We start from the raw sequence: 22,258 nt of genomic DNA, 5'->3' as shown, positions 1-22,258 counted from the left end.
ACCCCGTTCTATTTCACTTTGTGAATCAGGAAATTAAAGCAGTAATAGTTTGTTGTGGTTTTTTTACTGGGGGGTGGGGGGGAGAGGAGGGGTTGGGGAGGGCAGTACATAATAAAACAGTAGATTCAGTCTTCCAAGTGTCCTCCACTTCAGAACTAGTGGCTTCATGTTTCACATGGTACTCACTCAGTTCTCTCATGTAATATGCTGTAGTATATCTATCCAAATGCAATGATGTGTTTAATCTGTGGGGTTTTTTTGCAGATATTCCATTGACAGAAACAGTGACCCTGGAAGATTCTTCTATGTCGACATTACAACAGGTGCCCTAATGACCGCAAGACCCCTTGACCGGGAAGAGTTTTCTTGGCATAATATCACTATCCTTGCTATGGAAATGAGTAAGTAACACAATAAATCGGCCTCTATATAGTGACAAATATAAGTAATATAGAATGTGGAAGCTTCTAGAGCTGTTGGAATAAGAACTGTATTGTACCAGTTAATGCGGATTTTTTTCAATAGATGGAGTTACACATATGTTGATATATATGCGATTTGATATGTAAGCTATTTTGTTGTATTGACAGCAAGCTTTAAAACTTCGTATGTCAAATTTGCTGAAGGAGTTAACATCATAGGTATTTTTACACTTAAAAATGTCGAATTTCGTGCCAAAAAAAGAGCATTTGCAGGAAGTTTTAATTCATTACTTTATTTTGAAGAAAAGTACTGCTGAAAGTTATTTTATACTTCGGGAAGCTTATGGTGAACATGCTCCATCTCAAGATACTTGTGAACACTGGTTTAAACGCTTTAAAAGTGATGATTTCTATGTGAAAGACAAAGAATGTCCAGGTCAACCAAAAAAGTTTGAAAACCAACAATTACAAGCATTATTGGATGAAGATGCGTGTCAAACTCAAAAGCAACTTGCAGAAAGATTAAACATTGCTCAGTAAACAATTTCCGATCGTTTACAAGCAATGGGAAAGATTTTAAAGGAAGGAAAATAGGTGCCACATCAACTGAACGAAAGACAAATGGAAAACCAAAAAGTCATCAGTAAAATGTTGCTTCAACGGCACAAAAAAAAAGTCTTTTTTGCATCGAATTGTGACTGGCGATGAAAAGTGGATTTATTTTGAGAATCCCAATTGCACAAAATCATGGTTGATCCAGGTCAACCATCAACATTGACTGCAAGGAAAGAAGACAATGCTCTGCGTTTGGTGGGATCAGGAAGTTGTGGTGTATTATGAGCTTCTAAAACCAGGTAAAACCATTAATACTGATCACTACCAACAACAAATAATCAATTTGAACCATGCTTTGATCGTGAAAGGACCAGAATGTTCCAGAAGACACGACAAAGTAATTTTGCTTCATGATAACGCACCATCACACACTCCAAAACCAGTTAAAGACACGTTAAAAGATCTTGCCTGGGAAGTATTAACCCACCTGCCACATTCACCAGACCATGCTCCTTCAGATTACCACTTGTTCCAATCGATGGCACACACACTTTCTGAGCAGCACTTCAAAACGTACAAAGAATTGGAAAATTGGGTCTCTGAATGGTTTGTCTCAAAACAAGAAAAGTTCAATTGGGAAGGTATCCACAAATTACCTGAAAGATGGGGAAAATAGGTAGCTAGCGATGGACAATACTTTGAATAAAGCAATTCTGATGTTTCTCTTGAAATTATCGTGTTTTCTTTGATTACAAAATCTGCCATTATTAACCAGTACACCTAGTATTTATAGGAAGAAACAAAAATCATCATAGTTCATACAAGTGAGTGAATGTAATTAGTTCAAATACTTATTCAGCATCTGCTGTATTGCTAGTCCTGGCTAGAGGGGGTTTTTTTTGGTTTTTTTTTTAAAGGCATAGCTCAACTGGTGTTGCTCAGTGGTTGTACACTGACCTATGAGACAGGAAGTCATGGTTCAATTCCCAATCAGGGCACATGCCAGGGTTGCATGCTTGATCCCCAGTAGGGGGCATGTAGGAGTCAGCTAGTCAATAATTCTCTCTCATCACTGATATTTCTTTCTCTTTCTCTCCCTCTCCCTTCCTCTCTGAAATCAATAAAAATACATTTTTTTAAAAAGCATGTAAAAGCAGTAAAAAAAAAAAAAACAGCATCCTTAAACCGAGAAGCAAGATTCATATGAGGAAAAGGGACAGTTCCTGAAAAATCTAAGAGTCTTTCAGTCTTTGACAAGATTGGTAATGCACAAAAAATAGAAAATATTACTGAATGAAAGGAAGCCTTTATAACATATGAACCTTATTATACACATACATGCATACAAGAATTTCAGACATCCCATATAATAAAGAGATAATATGCAAATTAACCATCACACTGTCACAAGATGGCTGCGCCCACAGCGGAGGTGGGGGGTCCCATAACACAGTGGTTCTCAACCTTGGCTGCACATTAGAATCACCTGGGAATCTTTTTAAAATCCTGATTTCTGGGTCTCATCCTCCAGAAATCCTGTTTCTGTTACTAATGTTGTGGCCCCACCCCATAACAAAGAAACAGAATTTCTGGAGGATGAGGCCCAGAAATCAGGATTTTAAAAAGATTCCCAGGTGATTCTAATGTGCAGCCAAGGTTGAGACCCACTGCCATAACACAAGATGGCTGCACCCACAGTGGAGGCAGGGTTCCCATAATGAGCCATAACGAGCCATCAGCAGGGACCTGAGGCTGTGTGGCACCAGGCCAGGGCAGGGGACCTCAGGCCCTCCACCCCCGGCATGGCGGGGCTTGACAGGAGACCTCAAGCCACGTCTCCCACCCCGGGGCCAGGCTGGGGGACCTGAGGGTGCACCCCCTGCCGGGCAGGGCTTGATGAGGGTGGGGCCGGCCGGGTCTGGGTCTCGCACAATTTCAAGGCACGCGCAGGTGGGTGGGGATTTGACTCTGGGTCCCATGGCGCACCCCAGACTCTGACAGGAGGAAGATTTTCATATACGTTTTACTAATTTTCTTTCATCTCTGACACTTCTATTATAGAGAAAGGGCAAATAGCAATATTAAAATATTTCCTCTAATTAAATCCCTTTTAATGTGCACGAATTTCATGCACTGGGCCACTAGCGTTAAAAATAAAATGCAGATTTATTAACATAAACTTAAAAATGGAATGGAAAAGAAACAAAATTGTGATTAGCATGTTTATTATAAACTTAGCAAAAACTAGATTATTTACTACTACATTTACTTTTTTTCATAGCACCTAGTGATGGTTTGGAAATGGCAGACCCTAATGCAGGGGTGGGCAAACTTTTTGACTCGAGGGCCACAATGGGTTCTTAAACTGGACCGGAGGGCCGGAACAAAAACATGGATGGAGTATTTGTGTGAACTAATATAAATTCAAAGTAAACATCATTACATAAAAGGGTATGGTCTTTTTTTTTTTAGTTTTATTCATTTCAAACGGGCCGGATCCAGCCCGCGGGCCGCAGTTTGCCCATGGCTGCCCTAATGCATTGGCAGAAGCACGTACAACCATTCAGGAAGGAAGTCTGGCAATTCATCTTTTGAATTAAGATTCTCTAAAATATTTGAACTTTTTTTTTAGTATATTTTTATTGATTTTAGAGAGGAAGGAAAAAGGAGAGCGAGGTAGAGACATCAATAATGAGAGAGAATCATTGATTGGCTGCCTCCTGCATGCCGCCTTACTGGGGATCGAGCCTGCAACCTGGGCATGTTCCCTGACCGGGAATCAAACCCTGACCTCCTGGTTCATAGGTCGAAGCTCAATCACTGAGCTATGCTGGTAGGCAATTGGTACTCTTTTTCTCAAGAATTCTACTTCTAATAATTATCTTAAGAGAATAATCATATATATCGACAAAGATTTATACATTGAAATGTCTACTACATTATTATTTAAAATTAGGATTATCTTAATATCTAATAATAGTTTGACTAAATAAATTATGGTACAACCATACAGTAAAATGAAATTATCCCTGGCCAGGTGGCTCAGTCACTAAGTCATTTGGAGCATCGTCCTGTATACCAAAGGTTTCGGTTTCAATCCCAGGTCAGGGCACATATTCAGTTGTGGGTTCAATCCTTGGTTACAGCACGTACAGGAGACAATCAATGTTTCTCTTTCTGTTTCGCTCTCTTTCCCCCTTCCTCTCTAAAGTCAATGAAAACATATCCTCAGAAAAATAGAAGTAAATGAAACTATCATGTAGATATAATACCTGGGCTCAAAGCATATTTCAATGACACAAGATAATCTTAACCTAAAATACTAAAGTTCTAAACCCAACTTTTTTATATCATTTGACTACTGTATGTATGTGTGTGTGTTGTGTCCACATTTTTGGACACATATGCAATTTTACATGTATCATAATAATGAATATGTCTGATAAGGACTGTTGTTCATATTTATCCTTGTGTTTCTCTGGAATTTTCATTATAAAAAAAAAGTTGTACAGTTTAAGTTAAAAATTTTAAATATGTCCACAGTTTTGGTCAAGCAATAGAAATATTTAGGGGGGGAACACAGTAAAGCATAAGTATTTTTAAGAAAGAAAAAATGAACCAGAAAAATAAGGCATTCTGAGATTTAATAAAGTTATTTACTAAGAATAATTTGTGTGTCTTGTAATTTCTATTTTGTCTTCTTGGCGTGGTGAACAAAACAAAAAAAGACAAGAGGGGAACTACTGGGGCCATGAAATTGTCGTTGTGTGGCAATGCCAAGCAAAAGACAGACCAAAAAGACATTTCCCATGAATGACAATGAGTAACTTCTGCCCCAGCCAAAGATATGGATTTGGGGTGTATTTGATTCTGTAATATCCCCCTAGACTCTAAGCAGAAATAAACATGTAGTGTTATCTGTATTCCTGTGAATAACTTGAAATCTTCTGAAATATAATTCAAAAAATAGATAATTTCACAGGAATAAAGCCAAGCCACGTAGTATACCTCCAATTAGAAATGGGCTACTTCCAAGACAAGACACAGAACAGACCTCCTTTAATTCCATAACCTGATATCTGAGCCAAGTAAGAGGTTCAAAACCCTTTAAAGACTCATTTTGTGGTACCTGCTTCCCCTCTAGTCTGGCCCTTCCCCTCATACTGATACCACACACTCTCTCAAACATACATTCTCTCTGTCCATGCTTGTGTTCTAGCCACACTCTTACTGGGTAACACATTCAATCTCTGCTTGTGCTACCATTTCCACGTACTTTATCCATTCCTTTAAAAACCAGGCTGAAGGGAAATACCTAACTGGCAACAAGCGCTTTCTTGCACTACTAACATTTACCTTTGGTTTTCTTTGTGTTTTCTTTAGACAATCCCTCCCAGGTTGGAAGTGTTTCCGTCACAATCAAAGTCTTAGATGTGAACGACAATGCTCCAGAGTTCCCCAGATTCTACGAAGCCTTTGTCTGTGAGAATGCCAAATCGGGGCAGGTAAGGCAGCCTGTGAGGCACCTTGGTTCACTCCCCAATGTAGAAATGACTTACAGATAACCAAACCGGCCGTCAAGTTTAGACTCCAGATCCCCCAACTTCTATATATCATGCTGCAACACTTGATTTGTTAAGACAACTGTATTTAGAGTCTCCATTACATTTTATGATCTAAAGACTGCTTTGATGATGGTTTGATTCATGGGCTAGCCTGTGTTAAGCTATCTACCCACGCTGTAACTGAAGTGTATAGACCAACTGTAATAACATGAGCTCTGGGTCCTGGAAGTGAGAGACGATGAAGATCAGAAGAAAGAAGAGTCTTCTCTTTTCCACGGGTTAGCACTAATCCCTAAAAATGTTTACAGTAGGAAAATCGTATTTTTTATATCCTCCCACCCCATTTAACTTCTAGCAACAGGTACCTTTGTTTTGGAGTTGCCTGCCAGATTTTCAGAATGCTTTGTGACCTAGAATTATCTATTCCCTCTCCTCCCTCAATTAAAACACTCATTTTGTTAGCAATGTTCATGTCGGGTAAATTTTGAGATAAAATTAATCCGAATGGGCAAATTTCTACTTATTTGAAATAACTTTAGGGGAAAATTGTGTATTTTTAAACCTGCTTTTAAACCTACATTAATATTTTGTTGATCAAACTCCAAGTGGTGTAGCTGAGAAACATCTGAAACTCTGCTTAGAGTGGTCATGTATTAATTTATGTGTAGGGGAGTCGCCCACCTGAACCCATCCCTCCATACCTCAGATCATAGGCCATCTCCCCCTTCTGCTCCTGCTTTGTAACATGCTTTCCTCCTCTACCTATGACCCGACAGATTCCCTAACAGTCCTATTTCCCTGTGGAGGACATTCTGTGGCCCTATGGATTCTGATGGTGGGGTGCAAACGGGTCAGGATAGTTTCAGAATGAAAGTTTGTGACATGCGCGTCTATAAGATGAATTCATACTTTGGCAATTCAGGACTTTCAACTATAATGCAGTTTTTGTTTTCACTTCTCTCATTTTCCTGCATCATCACCTCCAGCATCCTGTGGCAGAGAGATGCTATATCTGTACAACCCAAGTTTATATTAGCTTCCTAACTTCACCAAAGACTGACTCACATCTCTACCATTCTACTAAGAGCAAAAAGTGATTTCCATACCCCAGGGGGGGAAATGTGTCCTATAGTTAATTTGATCTAAATTATTTCATCCACTGATTCTGTGTCCATGGTCTATAGCACTTCTGAAATTTTTTTCAACAAGTCTAGGATAATTCTACTTCCACACCTATTGAATTTCTGGTCTAAAAAGACCAGAAATATTATGGGACTAATAAAAGTTACAATGAAGACTTTATAGCATAACAAATGATCATTATTACTATAAGAAAGGAGGTATAAAGACTACATATACATCCTTGAAGTTATGTAAAACTATGTCTGTTATGAATAAAGATTGAGAGACAAGATACAAAAATAGCCAAAACCGGTTTGGCTCAGTGGATAGAGCGTCGGCCTGCAGACTGAAGGGTCCCAGGTTCGATTCCAGTCAAGGGCATGTACCTGGGTTGCGGGCACATCCCCAGTGGGAGATGTGCGGGAGGCAGCTGATCGATGTTTCTCTCTCATCGATGTTTCTGACTCTCTATCTCTCTCCCTTCCTTAGTGTAAAAAATCAATAAAATATATTTTTAAAAAAAAGATACAAAAATAACAATAGTTACTATGTGCAGATGGGTTTTGAGTGAGGGGGTCTGGGTCTTTATGTTAATAAGTTTTGTTTTATAATTTATTATAAAAACATAATGTACAAAATCTTATATGGTAAGATTATACTATAATATGACAAATGTATAATACTTTAAGTTACAATATGACAAGAGGCTAATTCTTTTTTTTTTTTTAATTTATTGATTTCAGAGAGGACAAGAGAGGGAGAGCCAGATAGAAACATCAATGATGAGAGAGAATCATTGATGGGCTACCTCCTGCACACCCCCTACTGGGGATTGAGCCCGCAACCTGGGCATGTGCCCTTGGCCAGAATCGAACCTGGGACCTTTTAGTCCACAGGCCGATGCTCTATCCACTGAGCCAAATCAGCTAGGGCTCAAGAGGCTAATTCTTAATCCTATATAATAATAGGGTAACATACAAATTGACCCTAACAGCAGAACTACTGGGAATGACTGGTCACTATGACACACACTGACCACCAGGGGGCAGATGCTCAATGCAGGAGCTGCCCCCTGGTGATCAGTGCACTCCCACAGGGGGAGCTCTGCTCAGCCACAAGCCAGGCTGATGGCTGCCAGCACAGCGGTGATGGCGGGAGCCTCTCCCACCTCCTCAGCAGCGCTAAGGATGTCCGAATGCAGCTTAGGCCTGCTCCCCGCTAGCAAGTGGACATCCCCCAAGGGCTCCTGGGCTGCCAGGGGGATGTCTGACTGCCCGCTTAGGCCCGATCCCCCGGGGAGCGCGCCTAAGCCAGCAGGTGGACATCCCTTGAGAGGTCCCAGACTGCAAGAGGGCACAGGCCGGGCTGAGAGACCCCCCCCCCCCCGCCCCCGAGTGCACAAATTTTTGTGCACCAGGCCTCTAGCCTATAATAAAAGACAATGATAAGTAGCATAGTAAATTAAACCCCTCTCCTTCCAAAAATGAAACATTCCTTTCCTAAAGGGCTTCAGAATAGAAGTTGCATTCTGACAGGTTAATAGCACTTTAACCACCTCTCTCATTTTAGCACACAAACACATATCCCTTTCTACAACTCTAAACATAGCTTTTAATGGTCTATTATAAAGTCCTTTGAAGCACAGTTTATCTGTGACTTAAAATTCAGGTGATGAGCCACAAATCTGTCGTATCTGTCATCTTTAGCCCAAAATAATGAAAATCCTACCCTTTGATTTTGGCTCTGGGATATATTTTGAAGAATTTTGAAAGCACACAGGCCAGGAGGTATGTCTGGTTTATAAAGAATCAGCCTCCTTGAGTTAGACTTGGACACTGTCATCAGGTCTGCATCTGCCAAGTTGGGACATGTGCTTTCCTCTTAGTGAGCAGCCATGACGGAAGCCCATGAAGAAATCAGATGACATACTTGGTGAGGGCTGAGGGCAGAATGAAACCTGCTGAGCAGAATACTGCATGGAGAGTAGAGAGCAGGAGAGCAGGCCATGATGCTCCTCACACTCAGTGAGGCAGTGTCTTTGCTCACTTACTCTTTAAAGCCCTGTAATCACCAGTCCTATGCCTCAGGCCCCCATCTCATCAATATATATATATTCACGACTTCACAGATCAGATGTTCTGAAATGACTTTCCAACTACATTTACAAAGTTATACATAATCACCTATTTATAACATGCATCGACAAATGTTATATGTCTTTATATGTTTGGCACTATAGACAAGATGGAATGTACAGGATTTGTCTGGGCAGGGATGGGGCAATAGGGTGACCTGTGTATGTGAGCAGCACTGATACCAGGCTAGACTGTGGGGCAAGTTTATCTTTAGTACTCTCCTGACCCCTCTCCTTTATTGCAGCAACATTCCCCCAATTTTTAGATTCAACGGAGGCCAGTTACCAGTTGGATTCACCAGGAGGCATATACTGAGACTGTGTTTTAGTATAAAATGCTTTTAAGGAATACCCCTGAGCCAAAGCCTGTGGAAGGGAAGGTCTTTGGCAGGACTTGGCAAAAGGAGAGGTCCAGTTGCAATGCAGACCCACTGACAGCCTTGAATGACGTCATGTTGCTTTAGCTCTAGAGTTTTCCCGAGTTGAGATGGGTTGGTCAGGCCTTTCTACTATTGCATCAGTCACTGGATGTGGATTCCCCTAACCATGGTCGGCAAACCGCAGCTCGCGAGCTACATGCGGCTCTTTGGCCCCTTCAGTGTGGCTCTTCCACAAAATATCACGTGGGGGCGCGCACGTACAGTGTGATTGAAACTTCGTGGCCCATGCGCAAAAGTCGGTATTTTGTGGAAGAGCCACACTCAAGGGGCCAAAGAGCCACATGTGGCTCACGAGCCGCGTTTTGCCGACTACTGCCCTAGAAGATTGTGGTGATCAGGGATAGGTGGCTCTCAGGAACTGAGAGAGTCCCCAAAGAGACAGACAGGTGAAGGCTGGGGCACCAAGTCCTTCACTGAAAGGAAATCTGAGCAGCACACTGTCCACAAAAAGTCCCCTTGCTGGAGCTTCCCTGTTATTTAAACTTCAGCCTACTATGAGGGTAGCATTTGCTCCCTTAACTTAGAGCTGAAGAAATGAAGACTAAGCAAGCCCGCCTGGCCCTGGCTGACCTTTGCTGTTCTGGTTTCTACCCTGGCAGAAACACTGCTGGCTTTTAACAGCAGGAACATCATGTCTACAGGATCAGGCCCATGTAGGGTGGGAGGAGTCTTTACTATTGGTTGATAGAGAAGCAAACACATAGGAAGGAGACCACCCATTCAACACCCTTCCTATATCCCCCCAAGTCAGCCCGCCAATGGTTCAACTGCATTTCACACTGCTTTCTTAGTAGCTTTTTCATCATGGTCTTCATAAGGCAAGTTACTACTTTGAAAAGCATTGTGAAAAGACAAAGTTTTGACCAAAGAACTCCAAAGGAAGCCACTCCACCTCTTCCTCTTCTCAGCCCCAAGATTTGCTTCTGAGTCTAATCTATTCTATGTATATATATCCCACACTGGAGGTCTAAACCTTGTCAGCTCCCCTTCCTACCACCAAAGAGTGACTGCCCTATGACACATTAATCTGACATAGCCAATGTTTATGTTTATGTTTACTTCCCTTCTAGGTATTGGTCACTTTTAAATAAGAATCTCTCAAAGATAACTTGACCCTGAAATATTAACCCCAAAATGGGGTTAAGTCAGTGGGGTGAGAGGATGAAAAACTGGGAGACAAGTAGAACCTTGTAGCATTCCAGAGTTCATTTACTCAACATCTTCTATTTAGACTGCCTAAAAATGGCTGGCCTTGGTATGAGAATATGTTATGTCGATGTCTAACAGCTGAGGTACTGAGGTAACATTTACCCTGAGATGGTAATGTACTCAGGCCCAACAATAAATCCTGAGTTTTGAAGATTTTCCAGGTAAGTTTTAGAATATCCTTCTCATTAGGTAAAATAATCTGCTGTTGGATTTCAGGGTTTGAGATATCACTGGGCACTGAAGCTTTTTCTTTGGCTCCAACTCACCTGAGTTCATGTCCCTCTCTCAGCTGATCCAGACAGTGAGTGCAGTGGACCATGATGACCCACACACTGGTCAGCACTTCTACTACAGCTTGGCTCCTGAGGCTGCTAACAACCCCAACTTCACCGTAAGGGACAACCAAGGTAATTAGGTGGATAGATGGCTACCAATGCTTTCTACAGCTTGGGCTGGACACTTGGGTTACCATAAAAACAGTGTCAAATCTCCCTGCTCTTTAATATCAGGGAAGATAGTAATGCTAAAGTGTAGTGTCTTTCAAGGTTTTTTTGTTTTGTTTTCAGAACATAAAAGACAAAGAATCTGAAACTTTCATTCAGTCAGTTTACAAACACTTGAGTGCTGGCTCAGCCCAGACACTGTGCAAGACACACAGCCTTCCTTCATCCCCACATATAACAGCTGTGTTTATATGTCCTATGACTATGGGGAGAATCTGAAAAAGATGATAGAAACTGAATAAGATAAAGAGAAAAACCTGAGGGAACATTTCTAAGCAAGGATCAAAGGGAGAAACAGTAAAAAGCTCCCAGTATAAAAGGGAGGCAAAGGCTAAGTAACAGAGATAGCAAAGGGCAAACATGAGGTCACAGAGTAGTTCTGGCATTAAAACAACTTTATTACTTTAGGGAGACACAGCCAAGGCTTCCCTTTTCCAGAAAACACTCCTCACTACAGCTTTGTGGGAATAGAATTCCAGACATTCTTCTACAATAAGCATCAGATGAGCTAAGGGGTTTAGAGTCCCAGCACACTCTGCACTGGGCACAGATGAGAAAATGAGGGACTTCTGTTCTTTAGCCAGATAATTTTCAAAGAAAGGCAGAGAAAATGAAAACATAATTTAAATCTGCCAAGTGAACCCCTTCTGTTACTAACTCTGCTACCAACTAGTTGTCTGACCTTGAGAAGGGAGGTCTGCAGTCACCTCATTTTCATTCCAATCCTAAAATATAAATTGGCACTTTACAACAATCTAAACAAAGGTAACAAATGATTAGGCATGCCTGGTCTTATTCTCAAACATCAATTATTTGAGACTTAAAGTATTAATTCCACCCCATGTGATATTCTGTTATTAAAGTTGAGAACATCAAACCTGTATTCTTCTAATGGAAAGCATCCTTCCAAGTCATCCCTTTAACCTTCTACATGTTCTCATAAAATCACTATGCTAATTCTACAAGGAAAGATCATATAAATTGTAACAACAGAGCTAGTACAATTAAATATCCTGATATTTTCACTGGGTCAAATTTTGAACTATTCATTTATGTGATTTATAGGGAAACCCTTCCTGCGGAAAGTGGTTCAGCTCCTTCAGGATTGGTTTCACAGTGGAAACTCTAGGGAAGGAATAACACATTATACTGTTTCTTCAAATTTTCCACTGTGTTACTCTGTTCTTTCACTCTGGTATTTGTCAGAATCAATATAGACACAATGTGCAGCAAAATGCTGCATATTTTTTAAATACCAATTAATGGAGCCAATACCTTAAAAAGATAGCCCACCAGAACACGATGACTATAAAAAGAAATTACTCATCTCTTGAAAGGTTTTCCAAAGTGAAAGCACATCTTCAATAGAAAGAATAAACTTTTAATATCCTCATGACAATTTACCCGAGTATCCTTTACTGAGGCTCATTAAAAAACTGACCAACATCTGACATGGTAGAGCTATTGGTAAGCCCCCAACACCCCTGCCCAAAACAAGATATGCCTTTTTTGAGATAGAACACTATCTCAAATAAAGCCTTCCTTTTTTTAATTCCCAAAGCATTATGGAAAGTATTGTGTGTATATAGCACTTTGCCATCTCAAATGCATTTCCCATACTCTGCTTTATTTGATATTCATAATAATCCTGCAAGGTTTGAAGGAAGTTCCTAATCGTGATTCTCACTATCTCATTTGGTATATAAGGAAAGAAACCAAATGTCCCAAAATATTAAGATTGGGACTGAAAGCTGGGACCTGTTTTAGCCACACATACACACAAAGATTTGTGTCATCTTGGAAACAAATACTTTTCCCAAATGGGTTACTAAAGCCCTAGTTATCATATTCAACAAAAATTCTACAAGTGGCTGTTATATCCCAGACCCCTTCCAGGACTAGACTCAACAATGTGATGATCTGATTTTTTTAAATCTTAACTTATTCTGAGATCAATAAACACATGATGTCTAGTAAGTATGCTATAACACTTTAAAAAAATTCAGCTCTGGTCAGGCTTTCTTATGACCCAGACTCAATTAAACTGAAAAATAAAAATTAAAGCTGTGAAACAATTTAACAGTATTTAACAATTAAATCAGAAAAACAGAAAAGGGGATGGGTTATGTGATATGTGGAAATAAGAATATAATCCTCAGATTGGCAATCAGTTGCTATCTTTACCTGGAAATAAGAGGAAAGGCCTGTACCAACACAGGAAGAGATTTCAATTAACTGAAGGATTTTCAGCTAATGTCACTGAACTAAATAAGCTTTTACACGGCACAACTGAAGGGTTGTAAATTTGGAATAAGAGAGAACAGAGTTCAAATTTCACCTCTGCTACTAAGTTAGTGACATTGATCAAATTATCTCTAAGCCTTAACTCTTTCACTGTAAAAGGGTGAAATTATCACCAACTTGTGAAGATTAAATGAGATGCTTCATGTAAAGTCAAACTACCTGACACATAAGCACTCCATGAACAATAGCTGCTACTTGAAAAAGCAAGGGGAGGAAAAAGTGGAAAAGTCTATCAAGAGGGAACATATTAGTCAGTATAGGCTAGGTTATGCTGTAGGAACAAATGACACCAAAATTTCTATGACTTAACATAACTAGAGTTAATTTCTTGCTCACATGGAGATGACTAAGGGTCTCAATGACCAAGAATGACTGTCCATGGGCAGCTCAGTGTCCCAGGCTGCCTGGATCTCCATCTCAAACATTATTTCATAAGGCCACAGCAAGGCAAAGCACAGAGAAACACATACCAGCTGTTACACGTTTCTGCCTGGAAGGGACATGAATGACTTTTTACTCATTTTTTTCATCATCTAAATATACTCAAATTCAAAAGGATAGAAAACTATAACCTTTTATTATGTCCAAGAAGGGAAGAAGAACCAAAAATATTGGTATTGATATTAATAATGTTTACTTTGGGTAGACTCTCAGAATTTTTTGTGAAGTTCTTGACTCTTTCCTGTAAGTATGAAACACATCTAGAGGACCTACCATGTTGATATTAGCTTTGAGAATCATTGCTTGTTATGTCATACCCATCACTCAATCATTTCCTCTACTGAAAATTATCTGAGCTTTGCAAAAATATATCTGATTTACAATTCAAACCCACTCGGGGAAACTTGAAAACACAGATTTAAAAAGACAAAAGATCACAACCCAATACACATCACATTAGGCAAATATAATAAACACACACACACACACACACACACACACACCAGCTTTGTGGAAACACAAGTAATTCTGCTAATCCCTTTTAAAACTGGAGGGAGAAAACCTAGTATTGCTTGATCAGGAATGATCACATTAACTATTTAAACTTAGACCACCAAGTAGGGGGAAATAACAGTGTGTATCATATGATTAGGGGATCTCAAAAAAAGCTTTTCTAAATGAACAGGTTCTTCAAAAAGCACAGGAGAAGTTGGTGACTGCATTTCAGAGGCATAAAAGAAAACAGCAAAAGACATAAATTCCAGCCAAAGTAGCAAAAATAATCAATCTGCCCCCAGCCATGTAGGCTCCTCAGCATTCTTTTCCTGGCGGCTCAAAGCAGCACCAGGCCTTGGAGAGGTGGTGAGGAGCAGGAGTCACTAGTGATTGTTCATTTCTGTCAAGCTTTCCCAAGGACATTTCAGTTAGATCTGAAGCCTGACAGTTCACCCTGGGCATTTTATGTCACAAAGGGTAAGACATAATCTCAAAAAGGGTTTTTTCTCTCCTAGGCCTTGGGGTTTTGCCTAGAAACAAGCAAAAATCTTGGTTTCTGCATCCCAATGCTGATCCAGATAAAGCTATAGCAGACAGCCTGCAGGGAATGTGACCAACCTTTCCTTCCCACACCTGTTCCTTCCCTTCACTTTCCTCAATCCAAGAGACTAATCCACTTCTTGGTTCTTCCCCTTTCTTCTTCCCTCATTTCCCTCTCTTCTAATCCTGGAATCCCTGTCTTCCTCAGATAACACTGCCCGAATCCTAACCAGGAAATCTGGCTTCCGGCAGCAGGAACAGAGCATCTTTTACCTGCCGATCCTGATATCGGACAACGGGCAGCCTATGCTCAGCAGCACGGGCACACTGACTATCCAGGTGTGCAGCTGTGATGACAATGGCCATGTCCTGTCCTGCAGCCCCGAGGCCTACCTGCTCCCAGTCACTCTGAGCCGGGGTGCCCTCATCGCCATTCTGGGCTGCATCTTTGTCCTCTTAGGTGAGTAAGTGGCTCCCTTCCATTCTGTGGGTCCTGCAAATGCTCACTTAGATATCACTCAGTTATTGTCCTAGCACAGCTATTCAGAACTGGTTTTCCGGACCATGCTTACTGAAAAGGTGGCAGAGTAAGGCTGAGAAAAAGTAAAGAAATTGAAGACAGCCCTTTCCTAGGGGCCAGGGACTTATTTACTAAGCGTCTACTATAGGCCAGGGCACTATTCTAAGTGCTGGAATTAATAAGACAGATATGTCCCAGCCTTCACAGAGTTTACTTCAGAACAAAGCAGTTCATTCTGACATCACAGAACCAAAATGACTATTTTGGGCAGGATATGATGATCACCTCTTCTAACCCTTTCATTTTGTATAAGTACTAGCTAAATCATAAATTGGTAGTGATAGGCCCAAGGCCAACTATCACAGAGCCAGGATTGAAACTCAGGCAGGACCTACACTGTGCATCTTCTCCTAGATGTTCATCTCAGATTCTGGAGATGGTAAGTGTTACAGAGAAGGGTAGAGGGACAGGGTATCCTGAGGGAATAGGAGACGGGATGATGAGAGAAGGCCTACCATTAAGGAGACCTTTGAACAGAGATCTGAAAAAAAATAAGAGTGAAAGCACATGGATATCTGGGAAAATAAGCTTCCTAGGCACTGAGGTCATCTAATAAGGAGCAGTGACTGCTGGTGAAATAAAAAGATGTGTTGACAGGCCAGTGGGTGAGCACTGTTGGGGTACGGGATCCTTTCTTACTCATCTCAAGGCATACTGCAAGGCAATAGCCAGCTCCCCTGTACATAAGGCTATTCATTAATTGTTTTTTAACTCCACACTCAAACATAGGAAATGAAACACCCAAACCAATTATTGAAACCAAGAAAATATCTACACATATACCCCAACTCTTCTGATTGAGTTCATAGCATACATATTTTGCTTAAAGAAAAGCAGACTTATTAGATAGTAATATTACCCACTATGAAAGAATTCCTAGCATTCTGTGAGAGAAACTTCAATAAAGCCCTGGGGATTTAAATTAGACTAGATATGCAGATACCCACATACCCCCTTGAACCCAGGTTTACCCTGACACCAAGAGACTCAGTCAGACCAAAGAAAGAAGGGCCTAACAGCAAAATATTCACACTTTTGATTGAATTTTAGGTAGGTCTGTGGAATATGCTTCTCAAAAAAAAAAAAAAAAGCATTTTAAAATACAACATGTGGTTTAATTTTGTTTCAGTTCAGTATTACATGAAGTGAGAAGTCTATAAATAAGTAACCTTTTTAAGTCCTTGGAGCCCTCAGAACTGTACTTGTTGGTATTGACAAATAAAGCTTTCCTTCAATTCCCCAAGTGTCCATAAGGTGGCATTGGGAGTCCTTGAGTGCATAACAACATACCTACAAGAGGCCTTTCATGAAACTGGCTCAGGAGAAATTTCCAGGCTGTCCTTAGTTCTATCTTTGGAAAATGTCTACATTTTAAGTTCACACTGGCCCACAAAGATAGAGGTGCCATCATTAAAGAAAAACTGATTTGAAGAGGCTGATGTGGAGAGGCTCTCAAATTAAAAGTGGTGTGCGAGGCACAATTTATTGTGCCTCCCAAATCCATTATGTCTTGTCTTTGAATTATACAGAATAAATGTACTGTCCGGTGCTAAACTGAGCAGAGCTGTCATAAAATCCTCATAGTTTTAGGCACTCTTATTGCTATGAATGCACATCTCTCATTAAATATCTACATTAAAAATATATATATATATATATATATATAAATAAAAGCTAAGTGTCTGTCCGACTGTTTCATTTACAAAGAAACAGCACCATGGACTTGGCGCCAACAAAGCAACACTCGGCTTCCTCCAAGTGGGACACAGGCCCCACCACCACCCCGGAGCAATACCCCACCAAATCACAGCCAATGCTGGCCAAAACCCCATGGCACAAAATGTGGCCCACAGTTCAGCCCAGCCCAGAAACGGTTGCTGTGGGCACAGGGCAATGATGTCAACACCCAGCTTCCTCTCCCCAGCAACTAGCCTCCTTAGAGTTTCTTCAGCCCAGGAACATGACTTGCTTTATAGCCAGGTGCAAACATTTTACACTTTAACCAAATGTTTGTGAAGCGTTTTCACATGCCTCACCTCATTTGATCCTCACAGAAGTCCTGGAGTAGGTAGATAGGAGACTTGGTAGAAGCCTATTTTCTTTTCATGAGCCGGTAAATGGAGATTTAGAAAGTTTAGAAACTTGACCCAACTGAAAAGAAGAAATGGTGGACCTTGAAAATGACTTCAGGTTTTCTCACTGCGCAGAATATAGTCAAACACTGCTGCAGTTAAATATTTTACCCTTTGTTCTCCCTGCATGATCTATAATAATAATCTGCTTTGTGTTGGTATTTGCTGCTTGTTGCTGAAAATTACCTGAAAGAGAAGTTGGGGTGCTTCACTGGGCTGGAAAAAGTTTAGCTAAATCAGAAATTAAGCATGTTTATCTATATATATAAAGCTCTCGCTGGCATCAATCACACACATGTGTTTCTATCTGTCATTGTCGATTATGAATTTGGTTGACACTTCTATTACAGAGAAAGGGAGAATAGTGATATTAAAATATTCCTTCTAATTAATTTCCTTCCAATGTGCACGAATCTGTGCACTGGGACACTACTAATTCATAAAAATGAGTAAGATTAAATTACAGTTGATTTGGCAAAACAAATACTGCATTTTGTGGACAATTAAATAAACAAAATAATTTTAATTTTGCAAGATTTTTTATTTCACATCTCAAGTATGTATCTAGTTCCTAGAAAACTCTCATAGGCCCTATGTGCTTTGCCTATATAGAACCCAAAGAATAAACTTCCCTAGAACTGATTATCTTCTGTTAGGGAAGCCTTTCATCTAAATAGAACCATTTTCACCAAAATGTGATTTTGTAATACTTGTTGTTTAAACCAGATTACTTAAAAAATAAGTATGTAGGAATCTTTAATTTTCAAGATATGAACCAGTTCCATGAACTACCTAATTCTTCATCACCATCAGAATTCTTTCAGCAGATACTCAAAGACTTTTCTAATTTTCCTTCCTAGTGATTTCTTTTTTATTATTATTATCACTTTCTCTTATTTATTTCTTTATTATTATTTTTTAATCTTTATTGTTGAAAGTATTACAAATGTCCCTTTTTTCCCCCATTGACCCCTTCTAGCCCACCCCGGCCCCCTGTCCCAAGCCTTCAGCACACAATTTGTCTGGGACCATGGGTTATGCATATATGCATACAAGTTCTTTGGTTGATCTCTTCCCACCCACCCATCCACCCCTACCTTCCCTCTGAGATTCAACAGTCTGTTCCATGCTTCTCTGTCTCTGGATCTATTTTGTTCATCAGTTGATTTTATTCATTAGATTCCATATGAGTGCGATCATGTGATATTTGTCTTTCTTTGACTGGCTTATTTTGCTTAGTGTACTACTCTCCAGGTCCCTCCATGCTGTCTCAAAGGGTAAGAGAGCCTTCTTTTTTACTGTTACATAGTGTTCCATGGTGTAAATGTACCACAGCTTTTTTATTCACTCATCTACTAATGGGCACTTGAGCTGTGTTTTCTAAAATACCATCCCAGTGTCACCTGTGTGAAGGTTTTTCTGAGGCCCTAGGAAGAATTAACTAGCCCTGCCTCTGCATTCTCTTCCCAACACTTAAAACCCTATGATAGACCTGCCTTAGTCATCAGTGTCTATATCTCCTTAGCAGCCATGGGCAAACTACAGCCCGCGGGCTGGATCCGGCCCGTTTGAAATGAATAAAACTAAAAAAAAAAAAGACCGTACCCTTTTATGTAATGTTGTTTACTTTGAATTTATATTAGTTCACACAAACACTCCATCCATGCTTTTGTTCCGGCCCTCTGGTCCAGTTTAAGAACCCATTGTGGCCCTCGAGTCAAAAAGTTTGCCCACCCCTGCCTTAGAGTCACGTTTATAAGAGCAGTAATCATATTCTACGTTGCACAGTGCTTAACAAATATTTAAGTTTAGCAACTATTTACTGAATCCCACAAACAGCATGTTCACTTGGAATCCCGTTTCTTCTATCTGCATCCATCCAAGTCACACCCCAGCCTCCAATGCCCAGTTCAAGCCTCCACTTCCTTGGAGTCCTGTTAGTCCAGCGGTTCTCAACCTGTGGGTCGCAACCCCTTTGGCAGTCGAGCGACCCTTTCACAAGGGTCGCCTAAGACCATCCTGCATATCAGATGTTTACATTACGACTCATAACAGTAGTAACATTACAGTTATGAAGTAGCAACGAAAATAATTTTATGGTTGGGTCACAACATGAGGAACTGTATTTAAAGGGCCAGAAGGTTGAGAACCACTGTGTTAGTCCATCGCTCTGAAATCCCACACTTATAGTCATGAGCTATATTTTTGCACATATACAAGAGTATCTAATTGTTTCCTGTGTGTACTTTTGTCACGCAAGCTCTTTGGGAAAACATTAAGTATTAACATCATTAATTGCAATTTATAAAAAGCACATTCTACAAATTTTAAAAAGCACTATTATTAGTTTTTTTTAAGTCCATCCATTATCTCACTGGGCATATACTCTTCTTTTCCCCCCTTGGATAAACAGGGGTTTGCAGTGTTGTCAAGCTGTCCCTGTTCACTAGCTGTAACAACACACACCAGAAAAATAATCAACAGTAGTTCTACAGCTAAAACAACACACTTCCTGGAAAACATTTTCAGAGATAAACAGTTCAATGGGATTATCTCTCTCTCCTTTAAACCTCAGTGAACAGATCCTGGAAAAATATATATATTTGTTGGGATAAAATTTTATCCAAACCTTCAACCACACATGTAACTGCGGTGCTTCTTTGATAACACGATGAATTATATAAAATGCCATGTTCATTCCCTCCCTTCCACCAATTTCATTGGCTCCAGAAAGGCAAAACCAACTCTCCAACTAGCGAAAGGCTTTTCTGAGGAACTGAGTTTATTGGAAAACAGTGGTCAGGTGCTCTCTTTTCTGGAGTTAGTATAAAAAGGTGAAGGTTTTGGCTGACACTTAGCATATAAGCCTATATGCAAATGCATTCACATGTGATATTTACATAATGAATCCCATTGAGCTGCTAATGTAAGAAAGCAGGGTGCCACTTACATAATAAGGTTTCCACATAATAAATAAGACAATTTACAGCCATCCTTACAGAGTGGAAGACACGATCTGATCTTTAGCGTACACTCCACGGCAGACCACAGTGCTGTGCTTTGTTGACGGGATTTTATACGCGATAGCTGGGGATGCGCACCCACACACAACATCAAGGCGGCAAGCTGATGCAAAGAGGCTTTACATGCAGCTTCTAGTTGAACCCCTTGGGGAAAACAAGGCTTCATTTGCCTGCACTCTCAATCCAACACGCAGAATGGGTGAGAGCGAGGTGGACCCCGTGGTTTAAAACCTACCAATGCTGTCTCCGGGCTCCCCGCTGAGAAGCTGGACCTCCCTGCGGCGAATCCAGACACCACCTCGGGTTAACTTCCTGTCTCTTTCCCCGGCAGTGCTGGTGCTGCTGATCCTGTCCATGAGGCGGCACCGGAAACAGCCCTACATCATCGACGACGACGAGAACATCCACGAGAACATCGTCCGCTACGATGACGAGGGCGGCGGCGAGGAGGACACCGAGGCGTTTGACATCGCGGCCCTGTGGAACCCGCGGGAGGCGCAGGTGGGCGGCGCCCCCAAGTCGCGGCAGGACATGCTGCCCGAGATTGAGAGCCTCTCCCGCCACGTGCCTCAGACGTGCTCCGTGAGCAGCACTGTCCACAGCTACGTGCTGGCCAAGCTCTACGAGGCCGACATGGACCTGTGGGCCCCTCCCTTTGACTCCCTCCAGACCTACATGTTCGAGGGGGACGGCTCGGTGGCGGGGTCGCTGAGCTCCCTGCAGTCAGCCACGTCAGACTCGGAGCAGAACTTCGACTTTCTCACAGACTGGGGACCCCGCTTCCGGAAGTTGGCCGAGCTCTACGGAGCGTCGGAGGGGCCAGCCTCCCTGTGGTGACGGAAGCCCGTGCCCGACAAAACCCTGGCGTTCGAGGCGCAGGCTTCGCGGACTAGGTGCAACCAACACACGCTAGCAATACTGTGCTGGAGGATGAGAAGGGGGTGAGCAGGGGAACGGAATCCTTTCTGGATCAGCTTTACTACTTGGTTAGATTAAAGAAACACAAGGAAACACAAGAAGAAGGGGGCAGAATCTCCAATTATCTTTTTTTTTTCTTTTTTAACTTTTGGGGCATCGTCTTCAAAGGCTTGGAGTCCGAGGTTAAGTGCGGCAAGCTTGGCTTTTCTTTGCCTTTCACGAAGGCCTTTGTCACTTTTCCCCCACAAAGAAGCTCTGATCTTAGGGTGGCAGTTGAAAGCAGACAGAAAGCTCTACTCTCACGTTCTTTTTTATTTTATTGTATTTTCCAATTAAGAGTTTTGCTGACTCATCAAACCGCACAAAACAACCCACACAAAAGAACACTGAAAAAAATAATGTTACCCGGTGGAATTAACCTACTTGTCCTGAGATGGATGGAATTTCTTTTAACCCTTTTGAGACCAGGGGAAGGCAGATCAGCCTTGCATGGGGGGTGGGGGCGGGGGGCGTGAGAAGGAAGAGGCATTGACCTTGCACGTCAGTTTAATGGCTGAACCAGGAGTTGTTGGCATTACAACCAATCGAACTCCATCAAGTTGGAGTGCTCTTGTTCTCTCAGCACTTTCACTGTGCACCTGTAAAATTGTTCAGAATGAAACCGGAAAACCTGCCTCTTTTGCACTGTAGATGTCTCTTCCATGTGCCAAATGTGAAGATTAGATGCTACAAATGAAAGCCAAATAAAAAGAAGTATCTGATAAAAGCATGGGTTAGAGGGCTTTCCTAATCTGTGCGAGGTCAATCCAAGGGATGTTTACATACTGTAGATAACCTACTTGAACAAAAATCAGTATTACAGAGAATAAATGGAT

At 41.2% G+C, this 22,258-nt stretch overlaps 1 protein-coding gene across 1 annotated transcript in view; it reads left to right on the top strand.

Moving 5' to 3' along the window:
- CDH20 (cadherin 20) overlaps nucleotides 1–21,855 on the top strand; it is a 212,004-nt gene extending 190,149 nt beyond the window's left edge. The window contains exons 9-13 of the mRNA XM_036323803.1: nucleotides 265–401; nucleotides 5,361–5,482; nucleotides 10,737–10,854; nucleotides 14,939–15,190; nucleotides 20,797–21,855. Coding sequence (XP_036179696.1) covers nucleotides 265–401; nucleotides 5,361–5,482; nucleotides 10,737–10,854; nucleotides 14,939–15,190; nucleotides 20,797–21,302 — 1,135 coding nt within the window. The 3' untranslated portion in view covers nucleotides 21,303–21,855. The remainder of the gene's footprint in view (nucleotides 1–264; nucleotides 402–5,360; nucleotides 5,483–10,736; nucleotides 10,855–14,938; nucleotides 15,191–20,796) is intronic.
- The last annotated feature ends 403 nt before the right edge of the window (nucleotides 21,856–22,258 follow it).

The sequence above is a fragment of the Myotis myotis genome, unplaced genomic scaffold, assembly GCF_014108235.1.
Source record: "Myotis myotis isolate mMyoMyo1 unplaced genomic scaffold, mMyoMyo1.p scaffold_m19_p_9, whole genome shotgun sequence".
Lineage (NCBI taxonomy): Eukaryota > Metazoa > Chordata > Mammalia > Chiroptera > Vespertilionidae > Myotis > Myotis myotis.
This window is presented reverse-complemented; position numbering and strand designations above follow the sequence as displayed.